Source organism: Hyperolius riggenbachi, chromosome 4 (assembly GCF_040937935.1).
Source record: "Hyperolius riggenbachi isolate aHypRig1 chromosome 4, aHypRig1.pri, whole genome shotgun sequence".
Classification (NCBI taxonomy): domain Eukaryota; kingdom Metazoa; phylum Chordata; class Amphibia; order Anura; family Hyperoliidae; genus Hyperolius; species Hyperolius riggenbachi.
In genome coordinates, this window is record NC_090649.1 from 87,270,452 (window position 1) to 87,295,249 (window position 24,798).

The 24,798-nt window shown below is 43.3% G+C and overlaps 1 protein-coding gene across 2 annotated transcripts in view; it reads left to right on the forward strand.

Moving 5' to 3' along the window:
• NBAS (NBAS subunit of NRZ tethering complex) overlaps nt 1-24,798 on the forward strand; it is a 916,216-nt gene that overhangs the window by 156,007 nt on the left and 735,411 nt on the right. For both annotated transcript variants that reach the window (XM_068280281.1, XM_068280282.1), the window contains exons 15-16: nt 13,932-14,189; nt 16,569-16,694. In XM_068280281.1, coding sequence (XP_068136382.1) covers nt 13,932-14,189; nt 16,569-16,694 — 384 coding nt within the window. The remainder of the gene's footprint in view (nt 1-13,931; nt 14,190-16,568; nt 16,695-24,798) is intronic.

Genomic DNA, 24,798 nt, shown 5'->3' on the forward strand with positions numbered 1-24,798 from the left:
TTTAAATCAGGGCAAGATTTTACAATGAGCAAACATTGACTTGACAAATAAAATTGCTTATTTTTTTTACAGTATTCCTTAATAAATTATTAAGTTATATTCAGTCATATTTTCTTTAAATCTTGGCATATATGTTTATAAGGCCGTCACAGTCTTGACATCTTATTTAGTGATATGTTGGAAGGTTGTGCCGTGTTTATGAGCAGTAATAATTTTATTTTGTATTCTGATGAAAATATTTATTACTTTTGTGAAGTGTACAAGCTAGGTTATGCTACCTTTTCGCTCTTTAGGGCTTCTGAGCTAAAAAAATAAATAATTTTTTTTTAAAAAAATCTTTAGCTTGAGGGTGTTCAGCAAACTTTCAAATCTTTGATGTGTGTTTTATTGATACTTGTGAAGCCAAGACAAGCCTGCGGCGGGGAAAAGCATTCAGGGGTGCTGTCAGGATAGATATACGGCAAGAGCCCTGCCGCTTCTGACTTACGGTGAAATGCATCTGTTTTACGAGAAATATCGAGGCTGCCATTGCAAACTTAAAAAAAATACAAACACAAAAAACCCAAAGAAGAAATAAACATGTTTTCTTGCTCTGATATTGATCCTCTTAGATATAATAACCTCTCAGTGGCGTATGCCAGTGATCACAACTTCTGTCATACCTACGTTTATTTATAAAGCTCCAACATGTTACGCAACATTCCACGCGAGTGTGACTGATGGATCATTTGCGTCCTGAAACCTGTTTTTTGCTGCTGGGAAAGTGAGGATCCATCCTCATTCATGGGGACTTTGGGTACAGCAGTGGCGTAGTGTAGAGGCTTGCTTCGGGTCGGGTACCTGCGGGTTACCCGAATTGCTGGTTGGGTACTTGTTTTGATTCTAATCGGGTTGTAGGCTGGGTAGCGGCCTGCGGGTTCGGGCCGGGTCGTGGTTAGTGAAAGCAAGCCTGCAAGCATGAGATAATTTAGTCAAAATTGAAAAAAAAAAAAAAGAGATCTTAAACACTTCTTTTGCTTTTTTACTTACGGGTACCAGATTCACCAGAAAGCGGGTGCGGGTAGCGGTGTCTGAAAAATTAGACCTGCGCAGGCCTTTAGCGTAATGGATAGCACTCTCGCCTTGCAGCGTTGGGTTCCCGGTTCCTATCCCAGCCAGGGCACTATCTGAATCAGAGTTTGTATGTTCTCCCGTGTCTGTGTGTGTTTCCTCTGGGCACTTCTGTTTCCTCTCACATGCCAAAAACATAGAGATAAGTTAACTGACTTCACCCTAAATTGGCAGTAGACTACAATAGACCTATGACGATAGTAGGGACTAGATTAGGTTGTGAGCTCCTTTGAGGGACAGTTAGTGGCAATACTATAAATACTCTGTACAACGCTTACTATATAAATAGTAATTAATAATACAGTGCGTAATGGCGATTGTTAATGGTGTGACTGTATGACACCCAAAGTTGGAAGATACCAGGTTACATTTCCCAGCATTCCTGCATTACAGTACAAACAATGTGTGTCTGTAAGGAGGTGGGACCAGTAGATATAGGAAGAAGGTGAACAACAGCACACCTGGAGTGAGAGTGATATAGAGGCTGCCATATTTATTTCCTGTTAAACAACGCACATTGCCTGGCTGCCCTGCCAATGCTCTGCCTCTAATACTTTTAGCCATAGCCCCTGAACAAGCATGCAAATCACATGCTTCTGACAGAGGACTGACTGGATTAGCTGCATGCTTGTTTCCGATGTGTGATTCAGACACTAATGGTGGATACATGATCAGCGGGCCGGCAACTGGTATTGTTTAAAGCGGACCTGAACTCAGGACTTCCTTTCTGCTCTAAACGATAAGCAACAACATAATAGCCTTTAAAGAAAAAATGCTTCTTTGTTACAGCTGATACAAATCCTGCAATAAATCTGCAGTTGGTCTACTTCCTGCTTCCATGGTAGTAGGCATAGGGATAACATCCTGTGTGTACAAATTAGATGCTCTGCTGTGGCAGGCAGCTGACACGGCTGAGGGATCAAATTACAGTGGTGATTAGTCACAGATGAGGGAGAATTAGACAGGCTAAACTCTCTAAAAACACACAACGTGCATTTCTCTGTGCTTTACTTCTGGTCCACTTTAAAAGGAAATAAATATGGCAGCCTCCATATCCCTCTCTCTTCAGGTGTCCTTCAAGATCAGTTTGAAAAGCTTCAATTGCAGTGATCATCATGATTGCTTCAAGAGCTTAACTTGACTAATTTTGGGTTAAAGTTGGCTTTGTGGTGTTAATTCTATGGTAAAGTACAGTGTTGGCTTTGGATAAATTTGCTGTTAATGGGAAGCTTATGCGACACTTAGTCCTTATTGCTCCTTTGTATCTGCCCTGGCTGAATGGGTAGAAATCTGCGGAAATAGGCTTTTCTTAGTCATAGAGAGAGCTTAGCGCTGGAGGTAATGCATATCATAATATAGGATGTAAAGGGAAGCGGATTATATAGAAGAATGACGCATCCTGAGCAGTTCCAGCAGGGAAATAGCTGGGATACCTGTAGTTTTCTTCCTGTGCGCCACTCTAACCCCAAAACACTTCTTATGGCAAATCAGAGGAAATCGTTTCAGAAGTCCATCATCATCATCACCTAATTATATCGCTGGCAGACTAAATACCAGACGGAGGGCGGCTTCACACTGCAAACTGGCGGCAGCGATGCGGTGCGTCGCACCGGACGCACCGCCAGAAACACGCCTACAAGGAGCACCGCGTTAGTACGTGGTGTTCCCTGTCTGGCCACCAGCCAGGCAGGAAGTGACGCGCGCTTGCAGTCACTTACTGCTTCGGGGTATGCGGAAGTGCACGGGAGCGTATTGTTGAAAAATGCTCATGCGCCTTGCGACATCGACTCTTTTTAAAAACCCTGCGTCGTCATAGACTAAGGCCCCGTTCACATCTGAGCGGTTTTCGTCAAAACGCTCAAGCACTAGCGCTTTTTAAAGAGCTTGTGCCATAATACCCTATGGACCATTTCTCACTTGCGCAATTTGCGTTAATCGCCAACGATTAATGCAAATCGCCAAACGCAAATTTTTGTCCTGCAGCATTTTCCGGAGATTTCCCGGCGATCCCGTTTAGTGCTGTTGAAGCGCTAATCGCGATTGCGAAAAAATCGCCATGTGTGAATGGCGATTTTTTTTTTAGTGTTAATCCCCAAAAATCGCCAGAGCAAAACGCTAGAATAAGCCCTAAGAGTGCTTCCGTGCCGACACAGATCGCCGCAGGTTGCATTGGATCACCCACGGAGGCGTAGTTTTGCGCTAGCGGTAGATTAGATACTGCCGTCTTAGTGTACCGCACCGTGAGAAGTATGAAGTCCCCGATAGAGTTGCATTAGGCAGTGGTAGCAGTGCGTCATTTTGAATTCACTTTGGTCTTCTTCCAGCCCCTCCCCTCCCCCGGTAGTCTTTGAGGTCCCTCTGGGTCCCTTCTGTTATTCTGCTGTCACGCCAATTAAAGTCTGCGACCTGGCTGGGTTTCACACTATGCCGCTTGCACTGTGCTGGCCACATGCCTCCTCAATCGCACTTCTCCTGCATATGCACAGTCTATTCAAGCTACACATGCTTGAGTAGGCATGTGGCTGGGATAGCGCATGCGCCGCAGTCCGCAGCTCAGCTACTTGGGGACCTTAAGGACCGGCCCAGTGAAAGAAGTACGCCGTTAAAATCTGATAGAATTGACAGGTTTTGGACTAGTCCATCTTGTCATGGGGAATTCTCTGCATTTCCTGAACGGCAGCTGCTATGTCTGACAAAATAGTATACAAGTGAGTAAGGAGGCTGGCTGGTATCTTACTATTTTAGTAGTGAAACTGACATTCAGGGAATACATTTGAAAACAAAGAAAACCCTGAGAATCACCCATGAGGAGATGGATTAGTCCCAAACCTGTCGGTTCTGTTGGATTTTAACTGCTTACTTTTTTTGCTGGAGGATTATCATATTTATTCTCATAAATTTGTGTAGAATAAAGTATTCATGGAAAAAGAAAATATTTTGGCTCATGCAGGCAGTTGTACTGTTTCCACCAAGAGGGAGAAATGGTCCTTCATTCAGCCAAGGTTTTTTACACATAAAAGAAAAAAAATGGGCCGCCTCTCTGAAGGCTAAGCTGAAATGATGAGCCGGGCTCTTAGATAGGGCCGCCTTGACTTCGCAGTCAGAGCAATACCTGATTATCCTCCAAAGTGGCTTTATGTATTGCTGGCAGAGAAAGATCTAATTGGTCATATATACTGAAAGCCTCTATTGCATACATAGAGGAATTGGGTTTTCAGAGAACAAAGAATCCTGGAATACAAAGTTGAGCATTAAGTTTGAAGAATGGTCGGCTCACGTAATAGCATTGTCTTTAGAGCCAGCTTCGCTGCTGAAATTTAGGCCGACTTGAAAATGAAAAAGCTGTACAAAGAAAAGCCATAGTGAATGTGGAGTGGTGCTTAATCTGGCAGGAAGCGGCAATATGTGGCTTCTTTTGGTGTAGTTACGTTAAATCACCATCCATCTTTGACCGCTTAGGCCACCCAAAGGGTGTATTTAAATGGGCACTTTGGCAAAAAACGTTAAAGGATACCTTAGTGCAGGATAAAATAAAAAAAATGGGGGGAGCAGGCCTGTGTAGGAGGCTCTCTTCCTGTCCACCGCTCTTCCCTTCTCCTCCATCCCCTCATAAATGTACTGTAATTTATTTCCTATTTACAATGTGACAAATGTATGTAGGTGTGCATATGTATTTTACATGTTTAATGGATACCTTAGCGCAGTACAAAATGTAGAAACAGGAGGAGCAGGCATGTGTAGGAGGCTCTCCTTATGCCCTCCGTTCCCCCGCATTCTCCAGCGCCCTTCCTTAGGTTCTAATAGCCCCCCGGAAGCTACTTCCAGATCGGGAGGGTCGGTGAACAGTCCGCAGGGGCTGCCCGGCGACAGGTGTCCTTGATTGTAGTGCGCATAAGCAGAGCGCTGCTGGCTGTGTGATCAGGCAGCGCCTGCATGTTGTTCACGACCCAGTAGTAGGTTTGGGGGGCTTTTAGAACCTAAAGGGGCGAATGGTGGGCATGAGGAGAGCCTCCTACACATTGCTTCCCCTGTCTTTACGTTTTGTCCTGCGCTAAGGTATACTTTAAACATGTAGAATACATATACACACCTACTACATTTGTCACATTGTAAATGCACTGTAATTTTTATTTCCTATGTAACTTTGACTTACAGTAGGTTTTATTAATCTGACAGCTCTGAACCTCTTACCTATTTCAGAGTAGTCCATCTCTTCATGTGGGATTCTTAGGTTTTTTTTTATTGCTTTTCAAAGTCAGCCCCTTGAAAATAAAGGGAACCTTTGTAACGAGGTGTACTTGTCCAAAACCCATTAGTAAAAGTTTCACTGCCACCAGATTATAATACTTGATGTAAAGGACCAGTACATAGGAAGAAAAACATTTACAGTGCTTTAGGTTTAGTCTCCAGATGTTCCTGCAGTTAACCTTTCCTGCGCTGGATTCCTCGAAGCAGTAGCAGGTTGAATACATGTCTCTTGACTGCTATCCTGCCATATGCAGGTGCACCTCTACTGGGCATGTGCGAGTAAGCTCTGCACTTGCCCACTTCTGTTGGGCATAAACTGATCTCACTCGCACATGCTCAGTCTGGATGCACCCATACAGGAGCACGGCCAGAAAACAAAGAGGAATCCGCTTTTGGATCAGTGGGCTTCAAGAGGAATATTTTGGAGAAACCAGAGACTTTCTACTACTGAGGTAAATATACAGATTTTACCCCCCTCCCCATCACAGGTTTGCTTTATAGAATTCCTGCTCGTTTGCGTAAAGAGAGGGTGGAGGGAGATTTGCCTACTTTAATCTTGTTTGACCTCTGGCGGTGCAGACGAGGCTGAATCATCCAGGGCAAAATAGCTGAAAATGGACGAGTTGAGCTCGCCCAGCAGTTCTAAAGCAGAGTTCCATTTTTTTTTCAATTCGTTTTCACATTAAAATTTGTGTTTGTATGTGAATTTTCGCATGCTCTTCAATCCTGCATGTTAAAATTTCCACACAAATGCAAATTTGAATGCGAAAAAAGCATGCAAAAACAAAAACTGCACGTTTTCTGCCAAACAGCGGAAGATTGGGGAAATTGTGGCTTGACAGAAAGGAAAATATATTTTGACTCGATTTTGTGTTTGAAACTTAAATTATACTCAAAATGAATACTAGACCCTTGCTTGATACACTTTGGTAAGTTTCATGAAATTTAAAGAACACCTGTAATGAAAAAGTGCCCCTATGGGGTACATACGTCGGGAGGGGGAAGCCTCAGGGTCTTAATGAGGCTTCCCCTGTCCTCTTCAGCCTCGGTTAACAGTTGCATCTAGTGAGATTCCTTGTATGTACACTTTATTTGAACACCGAGGTTAGGGGGTATGTGACAGTTTATGTGGTACCATTATTAGTAAAGAAACCGACTTACTGTTTTTCTAAATAACTTGTATTAGAGAAGTCCAAGACAGTTTGATAATTTAAGCAATAATCTCCTGGAAGTGTATATGGTATTAAAAGTGCCCCGAGGTAAATTGTGGGAAGGGGGGTGGGGATCGACTGTTGCACACAGGGCTGTGGAGTGAAGGGGTCGGAGCAATTTTTGGGTACCTGGAATTGGTGGTTTCATAATCTGAGGAGCAGGATGGTTTTCTTACCAACTCCACAGCCATGGTAATTTTTAGACTAAAGAGTCTGAGTCAAGGAGTCAGAGTAATTTTAGGCACCTGGAGTCGGTAGTTTCATAAACTGAAGAGTCAGAGTTGGGTGATTTCTGTACCGATTCCTCAGCCCTGGTTGCACATCAGGGATATGAAACAAAGATTCTATGTCTCGTATGGCGATGATACCCACACTCCCCTCTACCCAAGCCATATTTTGGGGCTGGGTTGTGTTCCCCTTTAAGTTACTATTTTACCGGTGGATACAGAGATGTAAGATAATTTCAACAGCTGACTGGTGATGTGATGAAATTACTCTAGAGGGGATGCACGATTTGGCTGAAAGATGTTTACATATTTGCCCCGGGGCCCTCCTTTAATGCTTGAACGCTTTGATTCCTGCAGCGTTCCTCCTGGACACAGAATATGGCCAGCTTCTCCATGCGTTAAAATCAACATTTTTATTGCACCAACGAATGTCAGTGCGCAGACGTCAACAAGACAGGATCTGCACACGGCCTGATCACACACTGTCAGGGTTCTGCGCCTCACACTGTGTGCTTAATCATAGGTCTTCGCTACATTGGCGCAGTCAGCCTGTGATTAAACGCACAGCGAGATATGTGCCGCTGCCACAGAGCGTACTGTTGCTGTGTGTATGTCATCTTATGCTTCCATGTATATTAATGTGTCTCGCCTCATTTACACAGGAACATCCATGCCATGAATTTCAGCACGTCTCTGATTTTTCTCTCTTTTTTTTTTAAACTTCGTATCCATACTAACAACAGAAGCAGCCGAAGTTGTAAACTTCTGGCTGACTTTGTGTCACCTGTAGGCTGTGATTGTGCTCTGCATAGAAATTACAGTATTCTCAAATCATCGGCGGGTTTCACGGTTCCATTAGAATCAGAATGTCAGGCGCCAGAGTTACATAAGCTGTGAGTAGGAGGTAATTGGCCTTTTCAGAGATTATGAAAACTACTGTAGAGCATTGGTAATCCCGCATCTGAACTTCTGGTAAATATAGATGTTTGCGTTTTATTCTAATTATTCCGTAAAGAGTGGTTAAATGAATTAACAAGAAAAAAAAACTGCCATTAACCTCTTGAGGACCACAGGCTTACACCCCCCTAGTGACCAGGCCAATTCAGCACACTGCAGCTTTAACCGTTTGCTGTACAGCCATACAACTTAGCACACAAATGAATCTTGCCTCCTTTTCTTTTTTTAAAGGGGTTCTTTCACGAAAAAAGTAGGCAGTTAAAAAATGTGACAGATGACAGGTTTTGGGCCAGTCCATCTTTTTAAGGGGGATTCTCAGGGCTTTCTTTGTTTTCAACAGCATTTCCTGAACAACAGTTGCAAAATCTAACTGACATAATAGTGTGCAAGTGATTAGGGAGGCCGGCTGGTATCTTGCTATTTTGGCAGTTAAACTGCTGTTCAGGAAATGCTGTTGAAAACAAAGAAAGCCCTGAGATTCCCCCTTAAAAAGATGGACTGGCCCAAAACCGGTCATCTGTCACATTTTTTAACTGCCTACTTTTTTCGCGAAAGAAACCCTTTAAGGATTTTTCTTTTTTCTTTTTAATTATCCCTCCTTCCCTCCCTCCCCTCGAGATCCAATAAATGCAATCACCTCTCATAGGCATCAGCTATGAGGGCTGTCCCCTATACAGCGCTGCGCTAGATCGCAACGATGTACAAAAGAAAAGAGTTTATTTTCTCCCCTGCTGCCTGAAGCCTGCCAACTCAGCGGGGATGCATGTGCATACGCACGCGCGCATTCCCTGCTAATCTCCACCCACCGCTTCTGACACCAATTGGTGTTAGGCGGTCCTGGAGGAGCCACTCTGCGGCCGCCAATTGGCGTTAGGCGGTCGCAGAGTGGTTAATAATCTGGCTTTATTGAAGATTAAAGTGTGCCTAAACTTTGGTACTCTAACTAGTGTTAAGGCAGCCTAACGCTGCATACACATAAACTATTATTGCCGTCGTAAACATTTGTTGCTGTTTCAGATGAACGTTTGGGATTGATTGCTGTACAGACACTACTCTGCTATCTGCTAAGCTTCATGCTCTTTAGAGAGGTGTGGGGTGAGGATGAGTGGCAGGTACCCTGCTGCCAGGGCCGGATTTTTACTTTTTACCGCCCAAGGCCACTTTCACCAGCTGACCAACAGCAATCTTCACCCCTCACCACTGTGATAGGTTGGAGCTCTGGAGACCAGAGTCAGACTCAAAGAGCAGCCAGTGGTCATGGTGAATAATAGCTCAGGTCGCAGACATTAAGCTGCCCTTATTTGCTGCCCCTTCATCCCCAGAGTCCCAGACACTTACCCGACCACTGTGGTTCACATATTTGGCAAATTTATTGCATGAGTGTGCCAGCCCGCTGCCCGTCTCTTGTTTCCTGGTGCCCTAGGCCGTGGCCTTGCCCGAAATCCAGCCATGCCTGCTACTGGGACAATAGACTATCAAATAGCCTCTTATTTTATTTAATTTGAGACACTTTGACCTGTCCTGAAGAATCTGGTAAGACCCGCAAAACGCATTGTCCTTTTCAGAGTCCAATAAAATTGTGGGGTTTTTTTTATACCGAACCCCTCACTCGAGGTAAGATTAATTATTTAAACAATCTTTTTATAATACAATGTTTTGGGCCTTCTCCCTCTCCTTCCCCCACACTTCCCACAGTCACTAAATGGAAGCATGGCTTGAATTGCTTTTTTATGTGACATAATTATTGCTGTGATAAGCAAACATCTACAGATTATTATTATTACTGAACATTTGATTTTTATCTTTCAAGCTAATCACCTTGTTTCATTGGCAGTAACTAATCGCCCTTCCTTCTTATGACTTCTCATGATCATTTATGCACAAGGCATCTCTCCCTGCCCAGCGGTGCTAAAATCCATTAAGGCCTCCTTCATGTCACACAGGCCTCCGCCGCAATAAACCGCATTGTGGGTGTGCTGCCGTCACTGTTCCTCCTGGAAACTCGGCTTCCTATATTTAATAGAAGTTGTAATGTTCCCGCCAGTCTCCTAACCCCTGTCACGGATCAGGAACACATAGCATTTCAAAAGTAATTGTGCCATACACAGGAGACCTTTCTTCCAAGTCATTAATGTGGGATTAGACACATGATATTTAGTGTAGCGGTAGGAGAGCTGTCACTTGTTCTCAGAGCGCAGTACGCACTTGGCACTGTGACTGATATTGCTTCGCCCAGACAAGTGGGGGAATTGTTGTATAAAATTGTTGCAAGTGCGTAAAATAAGTATCGGATGGTGTTATTAATGGCCAGATATGGAAATCCCCAGCTATAGAGGCGGCCAAGTAAATGTAGCAAATGGCCATTTAATGCCATTCATATTCAATAAATTTAGATAATGACCTTAATTCTGGTAGGGTTATCAATCAAATGACCTCATGCACGGTAATTTACCTCATGAGGTAACGACATTTAGGCCTTGTTCACATTATCAAACGAAGATGGCTGTACGATTGGAACACATCGTGTACGATCGCACGCTATCTGCGTTTGCATGCGTTGCGTACCTGATTCCTATTCACTGTAATGAATGGGACAGCCTTGCGTTTGGGCAAAAAATGTGTGCAGCATGCGTTCGCGGATCGCACTAGTCCGCAAAGTATGCAGTGTGAACATCAGACAGTGCAGTCTTTGCACTTCTGATATCATGCATGCCTGCCTCCCGCACGCGTTGCCGAGATACGGACTGCAACGCGTCTAATGTGAACGAGGCCTTAGGTCGTACATTGTCTGTGTTTTGCCCAAATGCATGGCTGTCCTTTTCACTACAGTAAATGGGAATCAGCCACGCAACACAAGCAAACGCAGATGGCATGCGCTCGTATGCTTTGCGTTCTTTTGGTATTTTGCATTAATTTTACCAAAAATAGTTATTCTCATGGAAATTAGGGGGCATATTAGCACATAATTTACCAATCAGTTTAAGACCTGCCTGTACCTGGCGGTAAAGTCAATTTGTATGCATTTTTCAGTTTTTATTGGAGTTCCTATCGCTGTTTTTGTGAAATATAAAAGAATACGATCCAGCGCTGCAATTCTCCCTCCGGCTGTAACCCAATGCTGAGATCGATGTCTGTCATCATGACGACAAACGGCAATCTCACCCGAGGGATCCAGAGCCTCCGAGGACCGGAAGAAGAATGGCTGCCAGTGTCCTGGATCCAAGGGGAGGGGAGTTGATACTCCGCTGCGCTGCAGGCTTTGCACATACCTCCTTGCAGCTACGCCAAGTCAGGCCTGGGATTGCCGCTCCTGGCTTGTTTTTGTTTTTCCACCCTGAGCCTCACTTGGGGTTACCGCCAAGGAGGTTAAAGGGGGTTGTAACAACCAAATGTAAAAAAAATTCCCATAAATATATAGTGCCTCTAGATTGTAAGCCCTTGGGCTTGGTCCTCCTCCTTTCGTGTCCTACCTGATCATGCACCTCCATTACTGTGCACCCATGCTATGCATCTGAGTGAACTCAACTTGCCTAATCTCCATGCTCCCCTCCAGTGACTGACTAAGCATTACCTGGTACTCCTATTGTGCTGTGTGATCTGGTTTTCTTGTATTCCTGTATTGTCATATTGCTGAATGTCACTCCTAAATATTGCCTGTAACCTAAACTAATGTCCAGCGCTGCGTAATATGTTGGCGCTTTATAAATACAATAAATAAATAATAATAAATAGTGCCCCAAAACTATATGTAACCCCCCTCTTTTCTTTTTACCTGGTTTGGTTGCCTTTGCCTAACTGCAGCTACTGTGTGTTATGGGATTGTGGAAAGTTTCTTTTTTTCTCTTTTTAGATACAGTAACAAGATGTCAGCATGCAAATAACCGAAAGCTTTTATTAGTGTATTAGTTATATGCAATCTCCTGCACTCCCTACATGGGCTGCACATTGAGCCAATCAGACTCCAGTGCATTCCTCAGTGCAATGCAAAACATATTACTATTGTTATAACCTCTTCTGCCACGCTATGCAGAGTGCACTAAATAATCCAGGACACGCTAACTTTAACTTGCAGCAGATCACAAGCTAATGTCCCGACCACATTCATTTTCACCCGAGGTGGTAACATAAAATTAAAAAATCCCCAATGCTACCTGACCTGGGGGGCTGGGTGGATCAGGTAGCCGCCATCTCTGCCGCTTCTGTGGCATCTCCTTAATTTCAATTTTGTGACCTATGGGGTCACAACGCTGGAAGAAGAGTGAGATGCTCTCCCCGCATGCAGGGAAGGGAAGCGGTCAGGGAGAGACAGCTGCCCAATGGTAGCTCTGGAAAGCCTGCAGGAACGCCCCCAGTGGGCATTTTGAGGAGGTAATCCCTCTCCCCCTTTTCTGTGGAGATTAGTGACAATCATTGTTGCCAATTTCAGGGAGTTATAGCGCGGCGGTGGGGGAGCAGAGAGCGGCTTGGGGGACACGCAGAGGCATGTCATGAGGCAGGGAACATACCTCTGTGTCCCATTTGCACCCCTTGCCCCCTTTCCCGCGCAGCCACACCACTTCGGGTACACAACTAACCTATGAGTGTTTTGGGGTATAAGCAAAGGCAGCAGGATGGTTGTGCCAAGGCTATCCGGTGACCAGTCGGATGTTCAATGCAAAGATATGGAGCCAGCACCATCCAATAGTATCATGCTCTTTTATTGTGAATACATAGCAATCACAGAACGTTCTGTGATTGCTATGTATTCACAATAAAAGAGCATGATACTCATGGATGGTGCCGGCTCCATATCTTTGCATTGAGTGTTTTGGGGATTTGGGAGGAACCAGCGTATATTGAAAAATGGCACCTGGTGTAGTCACTAGTTGAATGTCGGAAAAATGACCGATAATTTACTATTGAGCTCTGGCTAATACTGATAGATGCCTATCAGTAATTTTACCCACTTTCTATTATGAAGGCTTTTCTCTAAGTAAACTATCAGTACCAAAATTAACCTTTCAATAGCAGAAAAATGTGCTTGGCATATCTTCAGTGTAAGGAATAAAACATTAGTAGCAGAAAAATGAGTATCCTATTTTTAGTTTCAGTTATATAGCTTTTTTAAAGCATTGCATCATATTGTCATATTTGCAGTTTGCTCTGTCTTATAGTTTAAAATACAGGATGTGGTTGGCAATGCTAATGACCCTTTGAACTTCTCTTCTCACTGAACCTTATCTGAAGCTGTCTGTCACTGTTTCTTTGATTTAAGGCCCGTTCAGACTGCACGCGTTTCCAGCCGCGTTTTGAAAACGTGTGCAGGAGGCCGACACGCACGACATCAGACAGTGCATAGAGTGCGCTTTCTGATGTTCACACTGCATGCGTTCCGGACCTGTGTGGTCCGGGAACGCATGCTGCACGCAGATTTTGCAAAAACGTGCGGCTGTCCCATGCACTTTTCATTGATTGGATCAGCCACGCAACGCATACAAACGCGGATGGCATGCGTTCGCATGCATTGCGTTCCGCATGCGTGGCCGTCCGCGTTTGTAATGTGAACGGCCCCTTATAGTGCTCCAGAAATTAGGGACCAATTTGGCAATTTAGCCGTGGAGCTCAGAGAAGCTCTTTTGCATTGATAACAACTGAAGTTTCTTAACTTTTTCTGTACTGGAAACAACATATGACTTGTTTATTTGCCATTAATGTTCTATTTCTTAGCTGTACTACTTATACAATTCATTATCTCATATGTTTATTTTCACTTCAGATTCCCTTTAACTGATTCAAAGCATGTAACATCTGCTGGGGAGGAAGAGAAGGATGATAATTAAAAGAAAACTTTTTAAATATTCATAATGTAATAAAGTTCTACATATATAAAGTAATTTGAAAATCTCTTAAAAGGAAAGACCTCACTGAATAACATTCATTCAGGGCAGGTAATGACTCAGAAGGTGTCTTAATTATAGAGATTATAAAGAGAAGATAATGTTGGTGAGGGACTTGCTGATCTCTACAAATAGCATTGCCAGAGATATGCATTATATTCCTGTCAGTGAAATAGCTTGTATCGTGTTCAGGTTTATGGATCAGAAGATAAGGCGATTTCATATCCTTATGTTCTGTTTAGCATCCTGACAGCTGTCGCTGGCTGTGATATATTAATATGTGTGTTTGTTTCCGCTCATAGTGTGAGGTAAAGCTGGCCGCTAAGAGGTCTCGCCTGGAGAGCAGAGCAGGAGAAGAAGAGTATGGTGATGAAGATTCCGACTGCGATGAGGAGATGTCAGCCAAAGCCAGATACTTTGCTTATCTCAAGCAAGGCCTTTACTTTGTGACAGAGATGGAACGCTTCGCCCCGCCTCGCAAACGTCCTCGAACCATCACTAAAACCTACCGGCTTGTCAGTCTGAGGTCAACAACTCCAGAGGAACTCTACCAGAGGAAGGTGTGTGTGGTGGTCCTTAATTCTGTAGTGAAGGGCAACTTGCATGTAAAGGTTACAGAACCCAAGTGATCCAGCGGATGTGGACTGGAGGTTTCCAGTAATGTCTACTGTTTGGAAGTAAAAAGTTTGCAACCCCTGTCTGGACAATATTAGAGGATAGTGCGGAGTACTGAAGAGTCAATTGCAGTTTCAGTGATCTTGTCAGGGAGATGATTTCTGGTGTTGTGGCTCACTCTTTCCTGTGTTTAGAGGTGCAGCGAGGCTAAAGAGGTTGAACTCAATGGGTGTAGTTATCTATGTCACTACTGTATATCTGTGCTTTTGCAGTTGCATGTATGCACCGAAAGCAATCACTTAATTTTAATAAACCAGGACTATTTGAACTAATAAAACAGGAAAAAAAAATTCAAATACTTCAGCCGGACAACTGCTAAATCACTGATTCTTACTGACCTTGCAATGACAGGTTGTAAACTTTTTCTTCTAAATAGACAATTTGGCAAAAAACAAAAACAGACAAACAGTCGATGTTGGCTAGTTTGCTTGTGTTCTATGTTCTCCGCCATTCCTTAGCCACTTCCGTACCAGCACTCTCTGCCCCCTTAAGGACCAGAAAAAGAGAGAACACCAAGAGCCCAATATAGTGTAGTATTTACTGGTAATGTATAATTGGAAGAGTAATAATATTAATTTAATAATTAGTAATAATAATACAGCGCTTTGAGTCCCCAGGGAGAAAAGCGCTATATAAATATTATTGTTATTGTTGTTATTAATTTAATACTCACAAACCAGGGTTACCAATTAGGCAACCACTGTCAAAGCAGGTGGGGAGATTGTCCTGACCCCACTCAGGAATAAAAAGTCCATCTCTGTAGTAGAAGGAAGGGTACAACCCTCCACCAAGGGTGGACTTTATGTAGATAATCGGATAACAATTTTATTGGATACTCCAAATAAAGTGCACTTTATTTGGAGTATCCAATAAAATTGTTTTGACTGAAAATCTACAATCGTATGTTCTGCTTGGAGGCGGTAAGTCCACCACTACCTCCTCTATTACAAAGATGAGTTTTTAAGTTCTTTTGGTGGTTTTTTATTCTGTTGGCGCCTCGGTTACCCGATTATCTATCCCCTTAAGGACCAGAGACTGCTGGTACTGTACAACGGCGCTTACCGACGTATTGCCGCAATAATCCAGCGTTCCTGCCGGTCACGCCGTTCTGTCCCCGCCACAGGCTCCTGTCTCTGCTGTCTCTATGACGGCAGAGCGCTGTGCGCCAGTCAGGAGCCGCTTTCATTGGTTCCTGACCCTGTCACTCCATGTAAGCCAATGGGATTGGCTTACAATGATGACAGGGCCAGGAGCCAATGAAAGCGGCTCCTGACTGGCTCACAGAGCTCTGCCGTCTTATAGATGGCAGAGCGAACGAGTTGTGGCGGGGACAGAACGGCGAGATCAGAGGGGACGCGCGATTTACTGCGAAGTAGAATCTACGTCCAGTCAGGGCCGCAGCACCACCTGCTGGACGTAGATTCGTACTGCGTCGGTCCGGAAAAGGTTAAACATTCTAAAGCGGCTTGTTTGAATTCAGTTAAGCTCATTAACAAAAAAGAATCAAATATGTATGAGGAGCATAACACATCACACAGAGATCCTCAACCTGTAGAAACAGTCCAAACTTAAAGTGTACCTTAAGTGACATGTGGCACAAAAGTACAGTAATAATGGTGTGCACGGACAGCGCACATAAGTATTACTATTACTACCGCCAATGTGTACTGATAGTTACACTATTAGCGCAACCCACAGTACTCAAGTAGCTATGGTAATGAGCATCCCTAATGGTAACACTTGTTAACAACGCATGTTACCATGGCAACATTAATGCTACTCAAGTACTGCGGGTTGCGCCAATAGTATAACTTGCGGGACAAACTTCCGGTAGTAATGGTAATATTGCCATATGCTGTCTGTTCATTGCAGTATTACCACACTTTTGTGCATCAGGCCTGTGATGAGATAGACATGTGCATATAAAGTGGCAAGCATACAGATAGCTAGGGCGTTCCTTTTCTTCTCTTTTTGCCTGAAAGAGTTAAACATCAGGTAAGCAAGTGACAATTTCTCTCCAGTCAACTTTAACGTAACCCTCACTGATAAGGGATTACATCCATAAACCTCTTTCCTGGAGGAGAAAAGTTTCTGAGTGCATGCTATGTAGGTTATGGTTTTTCACCATATGTAGGTAACGAGTCATTAGTCATGTGTGTGTCTATAGTAGAAGAGTTCTATCTCCATATGTATACCATGTAAATCATGTACAGTGAAGACTCTGGATAGTTCTATAAATAATCCATGCATTTCTCTTACTTTAGATTGATAATGAGGAGTATGGAGAGGCTTTGTCTTTGGCCCATTCCTATGGCTTGGATACAGATCTGGTCTATCAGAGACAATGGAGGAAGTCGACAGTAAACATAGCCACCATTCAGGATTACTTGGTATGTTCACATTTTATAGTTAGTCAATTACAAGGTATTTATGTATAACTTTTTTTTTTCATGTGCATAGTAACAGTGCATATTACACCTTAAAGGGGACCCGAGGTGAGAGGGATATGGTGGCTGATATGTTTATTTCCTTTTAAATAATGCTAATTGCCTGGCTGTCACAGTGATTCTAATAAAAGTTGCTGCCAGGAACAAACAAACATATTACTCTCACCTCGGATTTACTTTAAAGAGACTCTGTAACCAAATTTTTGCCTTATTTCTTCCATCCTATAAGTTCCCACACCTGTTCTAATGTGGTCTATCTGGCTTGACTGTCTCTGTTATACATCTAATCTTTCCATGTGTCAAGCCTTGTCGAGGCAGAGCGGAATTGCTGTGATAGGGAGAAGATATACACACCTCCTCCACGCCCCCTGCAGGCTCTGTGTGTGTGCTGAGTCAGACAAGGTCTCTGCTCACAGCCAGCGTCTGCAGGCTCAGGAGCTGTGACCTTGTAAACAGCTATGAGTGCAGAAAGATCAGTTCAGAGCTCAGACAAGCCAGCTAAGGCAACAAGTGGTATAACATTCCAGCAATCAAATCACGTTTGAGAGGAGCTTCTGCAAACAGGCACCTGCTCTGATGATGTATTTCCTGTTTGGCGGCCATCTCCATTACTTACAAAAACAATGAATAAAACAGTGATTTTATCACCAAGAAAGCAGCGGGGAGTAGCGAAAATGTCACAGAGGGGGCTAGGAGAAGACAACTAACAGGCTGGTACGTTTATTTATGTAAGATTTTCACAGTACAGATTCTCTTTAAAGTGTACCTGAGGCAAATGGAGGCTAAACATTTATATTTACCTGGGGCCAGACCCCTTCCTCATGCTCCCATGTCCAGAAGTGTTCCGCACCTGCTCAGTAGACTATAAGAGTGTGGCGGGTGTGTGATATGGAGTGCGATGCACAGAAGTACAGGGTTGACTAGTGAACGACTGGGGTGGCCTGGGGAGACAGGGAGGGAGCCCACGGCCTGAAGGGATCTGGAGGAAGCCCCAGGTAAGTATAAATGTTTTGCCTTCATTTATCTCAGGTTTCTTTTAAATAGAAGACGGATCAGTTTTTATAGGATAATTTTTTTATACAGTACAGTGTGATTCCAGCCTGATTGTGCCCATACATGGTACGATTAAACCATTCGATTTTCCCATTTATTCAACTAAGATGATCAAATAGCGTGAAAATTAAAAATTAAAAAATTTTTTTGATCGAGAAAAATATGACAATTTTTTTTGATAAAAATCTGATTGGACGTGTTGGAAAAATCTGGGTGATTGTGAAATTGCATAGTGTATGGTAGGTTGTATGAGAAAATACTATTTGATAAAAAAAAATACTTTTTCTGCATATTTGATCGTTTTTCTTGGATTTTTGAAAAATCGAACATTCATGTATGGTACCTCAAAAAGAATTTTAAAAAAACTACTTGACCAAATGGAATCGATCGAGTTTCTCTGATTGAAAAAAAAAAAGGAAAAATTGTACTGTATTAGTCTGTGAATTGAGCAGAAACCTCACATGATCTCCCAGAGTGCTCTGGGGTAGAAGGCTGCATGACATCATAGCCATGGCAGAAAATCAGTAAGAGGGCGGGGTTACATACCAGTATTCAGCAATATAGAAATATAACAAGCCTTTCTGATGCTGAAACCAGAATAATTAAAGGATACCCGAAGTGACATGTGACATGATGAGATAGACATGGGTATGTACAGTGCCTATCACACAAATAATTATGCTGTGTTCCTTTTTTTTTTCTTTCTCTGCCTGAAAGAGTTAAATATCAGGTATGTAAGTGGCTGACTTAGTCCTGACTCAGACAGGAAGTGACTACAGTGTGACCCTTACTGACAAGCTTTTCCTCTTTTTATCTCTACCTTGCTCTCAGAAGCCATTTTCTGCTAGAAAAGTGTTTTAATGTTGGAATTTCTTATCAATGAAGGTCACACTGTAGTCACTTCCTGTCTGAGTCAGGACTATGTATGGGCCTTTACATACCTGATATTTAACTCATTCAGGCAGAGAAAGAAAGAAAGGAACACAGCATAGTTATTTGTGTGCTAGGCACTGTACATACACATGTCTATCTTATGTCACATGTCAGTTCGGGTATCCTTTAAGGTAAAAATAGGGTATCCTGAATCATTTATAATGTTCTTCTATGTGTCACTAAAGTTCCTCTTCAAATCATCCGCTATGTTTTTGTCTTTTTAAATCTTGCATTTTTTAGAGGCTTATCGCATAAGTGGCGATCACCAATGAACGACCTGGAGCTATTTATAAACGCTGCTTGTCATCTTATTGCTTGTGTTGTGATGTTGACGTTCTCAATGGGCGAGATACTCCCATAAACACGAGCTGCAATTGAAAGGCTGACACAAACGCTTTTCGATAGAGCCAGTTCATCATAATTATATAAATATATTTTGCAGTTGTGTTAAGATGCGTAATCACATTTGAATACATTAACGCCGGGCCATTATTTCATTAGATGCTGTTCATTTGTCGAAGTGCCGGCAAGTTTGGGAAGAGTTTACTTTGAGGTCACGCTGAGGTAACTGCTTTGCGCTTCGTTAGGAAGACAACCAGCACTGTACTGATTTCAGTAACTCACAGCAGCCAATCAGAATTGTGGCTGGTGAAACCTGGTTACTGCTGGCCAATACTAATGTCCCAGAAGGGGCGTAACTACAGGGAAGCAGGCCATGCAACAGCAGGGGGAGGCAGAGCTGTGAGGGGGGCCTACCTGCTATCATTCCCTGCTTCTAATAAAGAGGTCTGTCTATCAGATCAGGTGTTTTTGTGGATACACTTGTAATAGTGTTAAGATTATGATGGCCACATTTGGTTTATGCCCATTGCAAGATGGACCCCCAGGCTGTGGGGGTCACCAAAGGTAGGCAAAGAGTGTGAACAATGGAGAGGAGGGGGGCCAAGAAATTGTAGTTACACCCCTGTAACCCAGTTTTGAAGATGGCCAGCCACAGTTGAAGTCTTTTCAGGCTTTTTAACCATTTCAGACTTGCCAACAGGTAGTTTTTGGCTTTTTACAAAGCACATACGTAAACTTTTCAGCTCTGGGTTGTTTTTTGTAGTTGAGTGCCGAAGACCATTTTGATAGCCATCGTGTGACCATTGTAGCGTATGGCATAAGGGCCACTGTTGTGAAAAATTGTAAAATTTAAAGGATACCCGAGGTGACGTGACATGATGAGATAGACATGTGTATGTACAGTGCCTAGCATACAAATAACTATGCTGTGTTCCTTTCTTTCTTTCTCTGCCTGAAATAGTTAAATATCAGGTATGTAAGTGGCTGACTCAGTCCTGACTCAGACAGGAAGTGACTACAGTGTGACCCTCACTGATAAGAAATTCCCTTTTTACCTCTTTCTTGCTCTCAGAAGCCATTTTCTGCTAGGAAAATGTTTTATAGTTGAAATTTCTTATCAGTGAGGGTCACAATGTAGTCACTTCCTGTCTGAATCAGAACTGAGTCAGCCACTTACATACCGGATATTTAACTCTTTCAGGCAGAGAAAGAAAAAAAGGAACACAGCATAGTTATGTTTGTGCTAGGCACTGTACATACACATGTCTATCTCATTATGTCACATTTCAGTTCGGGGATCCTTTAAAGAGGGTCTGAAGCCATTTCATTTAGCTCTTTTTATTTCCTAGTTATCTTAAGCATTAGGATCAAAGCTGATTCGTCACATCCCCGTGCCAAAATGAGGTATTTATCCCCCTGAAATCCCCGGGGCAAAATGCTGTGATTTCTGCCCAGGGGAGGCAGAGCTTTGCATAGTAGCTCTGCCTCTGCTCCAGTCAATCTCCACCAATCTCTGCCTCTCCCCGCCCCTCCCAGTCTTCTTTCACTGAGAGGGGCGTGGAGATTGTCAGAGATTGCCTGGAGGCAGAGGTACTGCTCACAGCTCTGTCTCTACCAGGAAGCAAAATCTGCGACCTGGAAAGTCGTGGAATTTTGCCCCGGGATTTTTTGGGGATAAATTCCTTGTTTTGCGGCGGGGATGCGGTGAATCAGCTTTGCTCTTAATGCTTTAGATAACTGGGCAATAAAAAAAAGCTAAATGAAATGGCTTCAGACTCTCTTTAAAATACGTATACATAAAATGTGCATTGCTCAAAATGCACGGTAACTTACATTTTTCCTGTGTACCTGTCACTTAGGCTCTAGACCAGGGGTCTTAAACTCGCGGGCCATTTGCGGCCCTCGATGCAATATTTTGTGGCCCGCGCCGGCAAAAGCTTCCTTATAGCTCGCTTCAGGGCTCCCAAGTAATCCGCCGCATCCCCGCAGCTAAACGAGGGCTGCAGAGCCCCAAATCGCCCGGGGGGCAATCCACCTGCATTTCCTGGAAGGGGCAGAGCTTTCAGCTTCCGCTCTGCCCCTCCTGATGTCAATTGCCGCACGGATCGCCACCTCTCCCCGCCCCTCTCTCTGTGAAGGAAGAGTGAGAGAGGCGGGCAGAGGCGGCGATGCGCCGCGATTGACATCAGGAGGGGCAGGGCTGAAGCTGAAAGCTCTGCCCCTTACAGGAAATGCCGGCAGATTGCCCCTTGGGCGATTTGGGGGCTCTGCAGCCCTCGTTTTGCGGCGGGGACACGGCGGATTACTTGTAATGGGAGCACTGAAGCGGACTATAAGGTAAAATAGTTCGCTTCAGTGTGAATTTGATTTTGAAATAAAAATCAATGCGGGGGTGGGGGGGGGGAGGTGTAGGGAGCGGGAGCTGCTGATTGTGAAATTCCTTATGCGGCCCAGCCTCATCCTGACTTTGCCTCCTGTGGCCCCCAGGTAAATTGAGTTTGAGACCCCTGCTCTAGACACACTGTGAGGGCTTTCTGAGAGCTTTTTTGACCCTTTAAAAAAATGCTCCCATTGACTTACATTAAAAATGAGCCCTCGTTAATTATCTCCACAACCTGAATATGTGTTTATGTAAATGTTTGAGGATTGTAATTGTGTCCAGCTACCATGATTCCTCTGTTCTGGTAGATGACCATGTTATATACTGTATGTCGGTATCCCGTAATCATTCAGTCCACTGACAGTTAAATGGTCTTTGAAGATGGAGTTGTGTGTTTGCAATAGCTCTTCAGAGTTATCAGAGAATAGAGCAGATCTGACCTCTTGGCGTCTCAGGTGGACTGGGCAAAATTTGAAATGCCAAATCTTTGACGTTCCACATTTTATCTTGATCCACTGCAACGGAATAAAAGAGGGGGGCTCTCCGGAGGCGTCCTTAAACTCACCCCGACGCCCCAGCTCGCATTAAGGAGCTTGCGCTATATGTCACGGAATCCCTGTAGGTGTCTTTAAAACATAATGCGTGATCTTGTCTGGATGAATTTATGCCAGAGCCGAATCCAAAGGTCTCCAGAAACCATTCTGTCATATTGAGGGATTTTTCCTCCTCACCTCTAACAGGTGACACATTCCTCTGACTTGTTCTTCCCGTTCTGCCTGGCATTTATGCCCTGAAAGCCTCGGTGACATATGCTTGCTTCATTTCCTCCACACTCACTTTTTTTGTGTTTTGTTTTATTCTTTCTATGCTCTTTTCTGTTTTTCTGTTTGTTTTTTTGTGGAGTTATATATTACTGGTAATGTTATTTGGTCCTCTGTATTTCTTAGCCCTTTCCAATCCTATTGTGAGACGGTAGGAGGCGCCCTTAGTATTTCAGGTTCTTATGCTGTTTGATAGATATATATATATATATATATATATGAAAATGATGTAGTTCGCCTACCTTAGTAAAGGAGACTTCCACTTTACATAAAAAAGTTTACTTTATTGGTGACAAGCACTTGTGGACAACGCGTTTCACGGCTCAAACCGCTTCCTCAGATCGAGTGGGGTGCAGCAATTCAGTTATAGCAAGCAGAGCACCCCTGACAGAGGTGCTCTGCTTGCTATAACTGAATTGCTGCACCCCACTCGACCTGAGGAAGCCCACAAGGGCTCCCGGTGTCCCTGTGTTTTTTTCTTTTTCGTGTCCATACAGCCCCCAGCTTTCCAATCCTATGTCCTTCATTAACCATTATTCATATTACTTTTTCTCCTAAGTATTCTCATTGGTGATATTTCACATTCTTATTCATAAAATACTTTTTAAGCCCCCAGTAAATAAGAACATAATCAGAATAGTTTTGACTGTACTCTGTCGCCTATTTTTTATTACTTTTTCATTTGCAGAGCGCTGAAAACTAATTTTAAAAACAAGATGAAAAAAAATGGCCCATATGCAATTCACTTTTTCTCCTGAGTTTTCTCCTAGGGGATAATTTTTCATCTTCAATTTAAAATAACTTTCCAGCACTTTTCAACAAAAAAAAAAAGTACCAAAAAGTAGGTGAAAAAATAGTATGAAAATTATGTTGAGTATTTTCTTGCTTTTTGGTGGCTTAAAGGAGTGATCCAAGCAACTAAATAAAATATCCACCTTACCTTACCTGGGGCTTCCTCCAGTCCGTGGCAGCCATCCTGTGCCCTCGCCGCAGCTCTGGTAGCTCCCAATCTTCTCCGCTGGCGCAGCCGACCTCGCTAGGTAGGGTTCCGGGTCGGCTTCTTCTGCGCTCCACCGCGCAGGTCATGTGGTCTCTCTGACATCATCAGGACGGTAGCCTGTGCAGGATGCATCCTTTAAAAGGCGTTTTATTGACAAGTTTAAAATTATTACCTAGGAGGAAACTCAAGAGAAAATGAATTTAATATGGTCCTATATCTCCTAGGACAACTCTTAGAACATTTTTTTTAACACTTTTCTCAAGTGCATAAGCTTGTTTCCGATCAGTACAAAGTTGTGGTTTGTGATGTGTTACATGCGAAAAAGTTATGTGATCATAAATGCCAGACAGAGGCGCTACACCAGTACGCACAACTTCACTGCTACTCCTGCTTGTACTTTTGCCTGAGGAAGCGGGCTTTGGACCCACGAAACACATTGCATACTGTGTTTTTTGGAGTGCTAATTTTTTTCTACATCATCCAAAATTGCTTTTGTCAATTGCTGGGTTGGCAAGTCCACCCTTGCCAACCACGTTTTTATTTGGTTTTAAGATTGTAGCTTTTTTTACTCTGCTGGTGCCTCTGTATTTTTCCTATAAATGCCAGACTAAACAGGTGGCTTTTCAGTTTTCAATGAAAGCAGGAGGGACAGCCATACTATGCCAGGGAAAAAACACATAAGTAGATAAATACTTACATAACAGATGTATTGTAATGTCCGCTTTTGATTTCAGTGAATTTTATATAGTAAATGAAGAGAATTCTGCTCTTGGTATGTGCCATCTCTTTTTCCCTTAGAGCGAAGCTAATCCTGATGTTCATCCCTTATGTTCTCCTCCAATCTGCAGGGACATAGCTAGCTTGCTTGTAAACACAAGTGAGCACAGGATCAGATTTCAGCCTAAGCCTGTCATACTGAAATGCTCTCATCCAATCAATGAAGAGCAGGAATGGGGGAGGGGGGATGACAAGCTTCCCTCTCTACCTCTGGTTAGCGATGACAGAGAGTAGAACTTGGTATACTGAGATAAGATAATTACAGCAGAGATATTTCTGAATAGATTGGAGAGCTTGCACTGCAGGGGGAGATTTCTGGCAGCACAGTGCAGTGTTTAAAAGGAATTTGATTTTGTGGCTGACAATCCCTCTGTAAATGCCTCCAGAGTTAGAGCTGTTTTGATTAGGTGTGGCAAGGCATTCCAAAGGGTAGGGGCAGCATGACAGAATACTCTGGTTCTAAAGGTTTTAACTTGGACTCCGGGGATGTTCAAGTTATTAGATCCTTTTTATCTGAGGTTTTGGGACGTGTGAAGCAGCTGCCACAAATCTCAGGTATTCGGGGCCTAGTTTGTGAAGAGATTTGAAGGTTAGCATGCCAGTTTTGAAGAGGATTCTCCATTTTATGGGTAGCCAGTGGAGTGAGCAATGGCTTGGTGTCATGTGGCAATGGCGGGGTTGGCTTGTTAACAGTTTTGTGGCAGAATTCTGTGTATACTTTACAAAATCATTCCTATCATA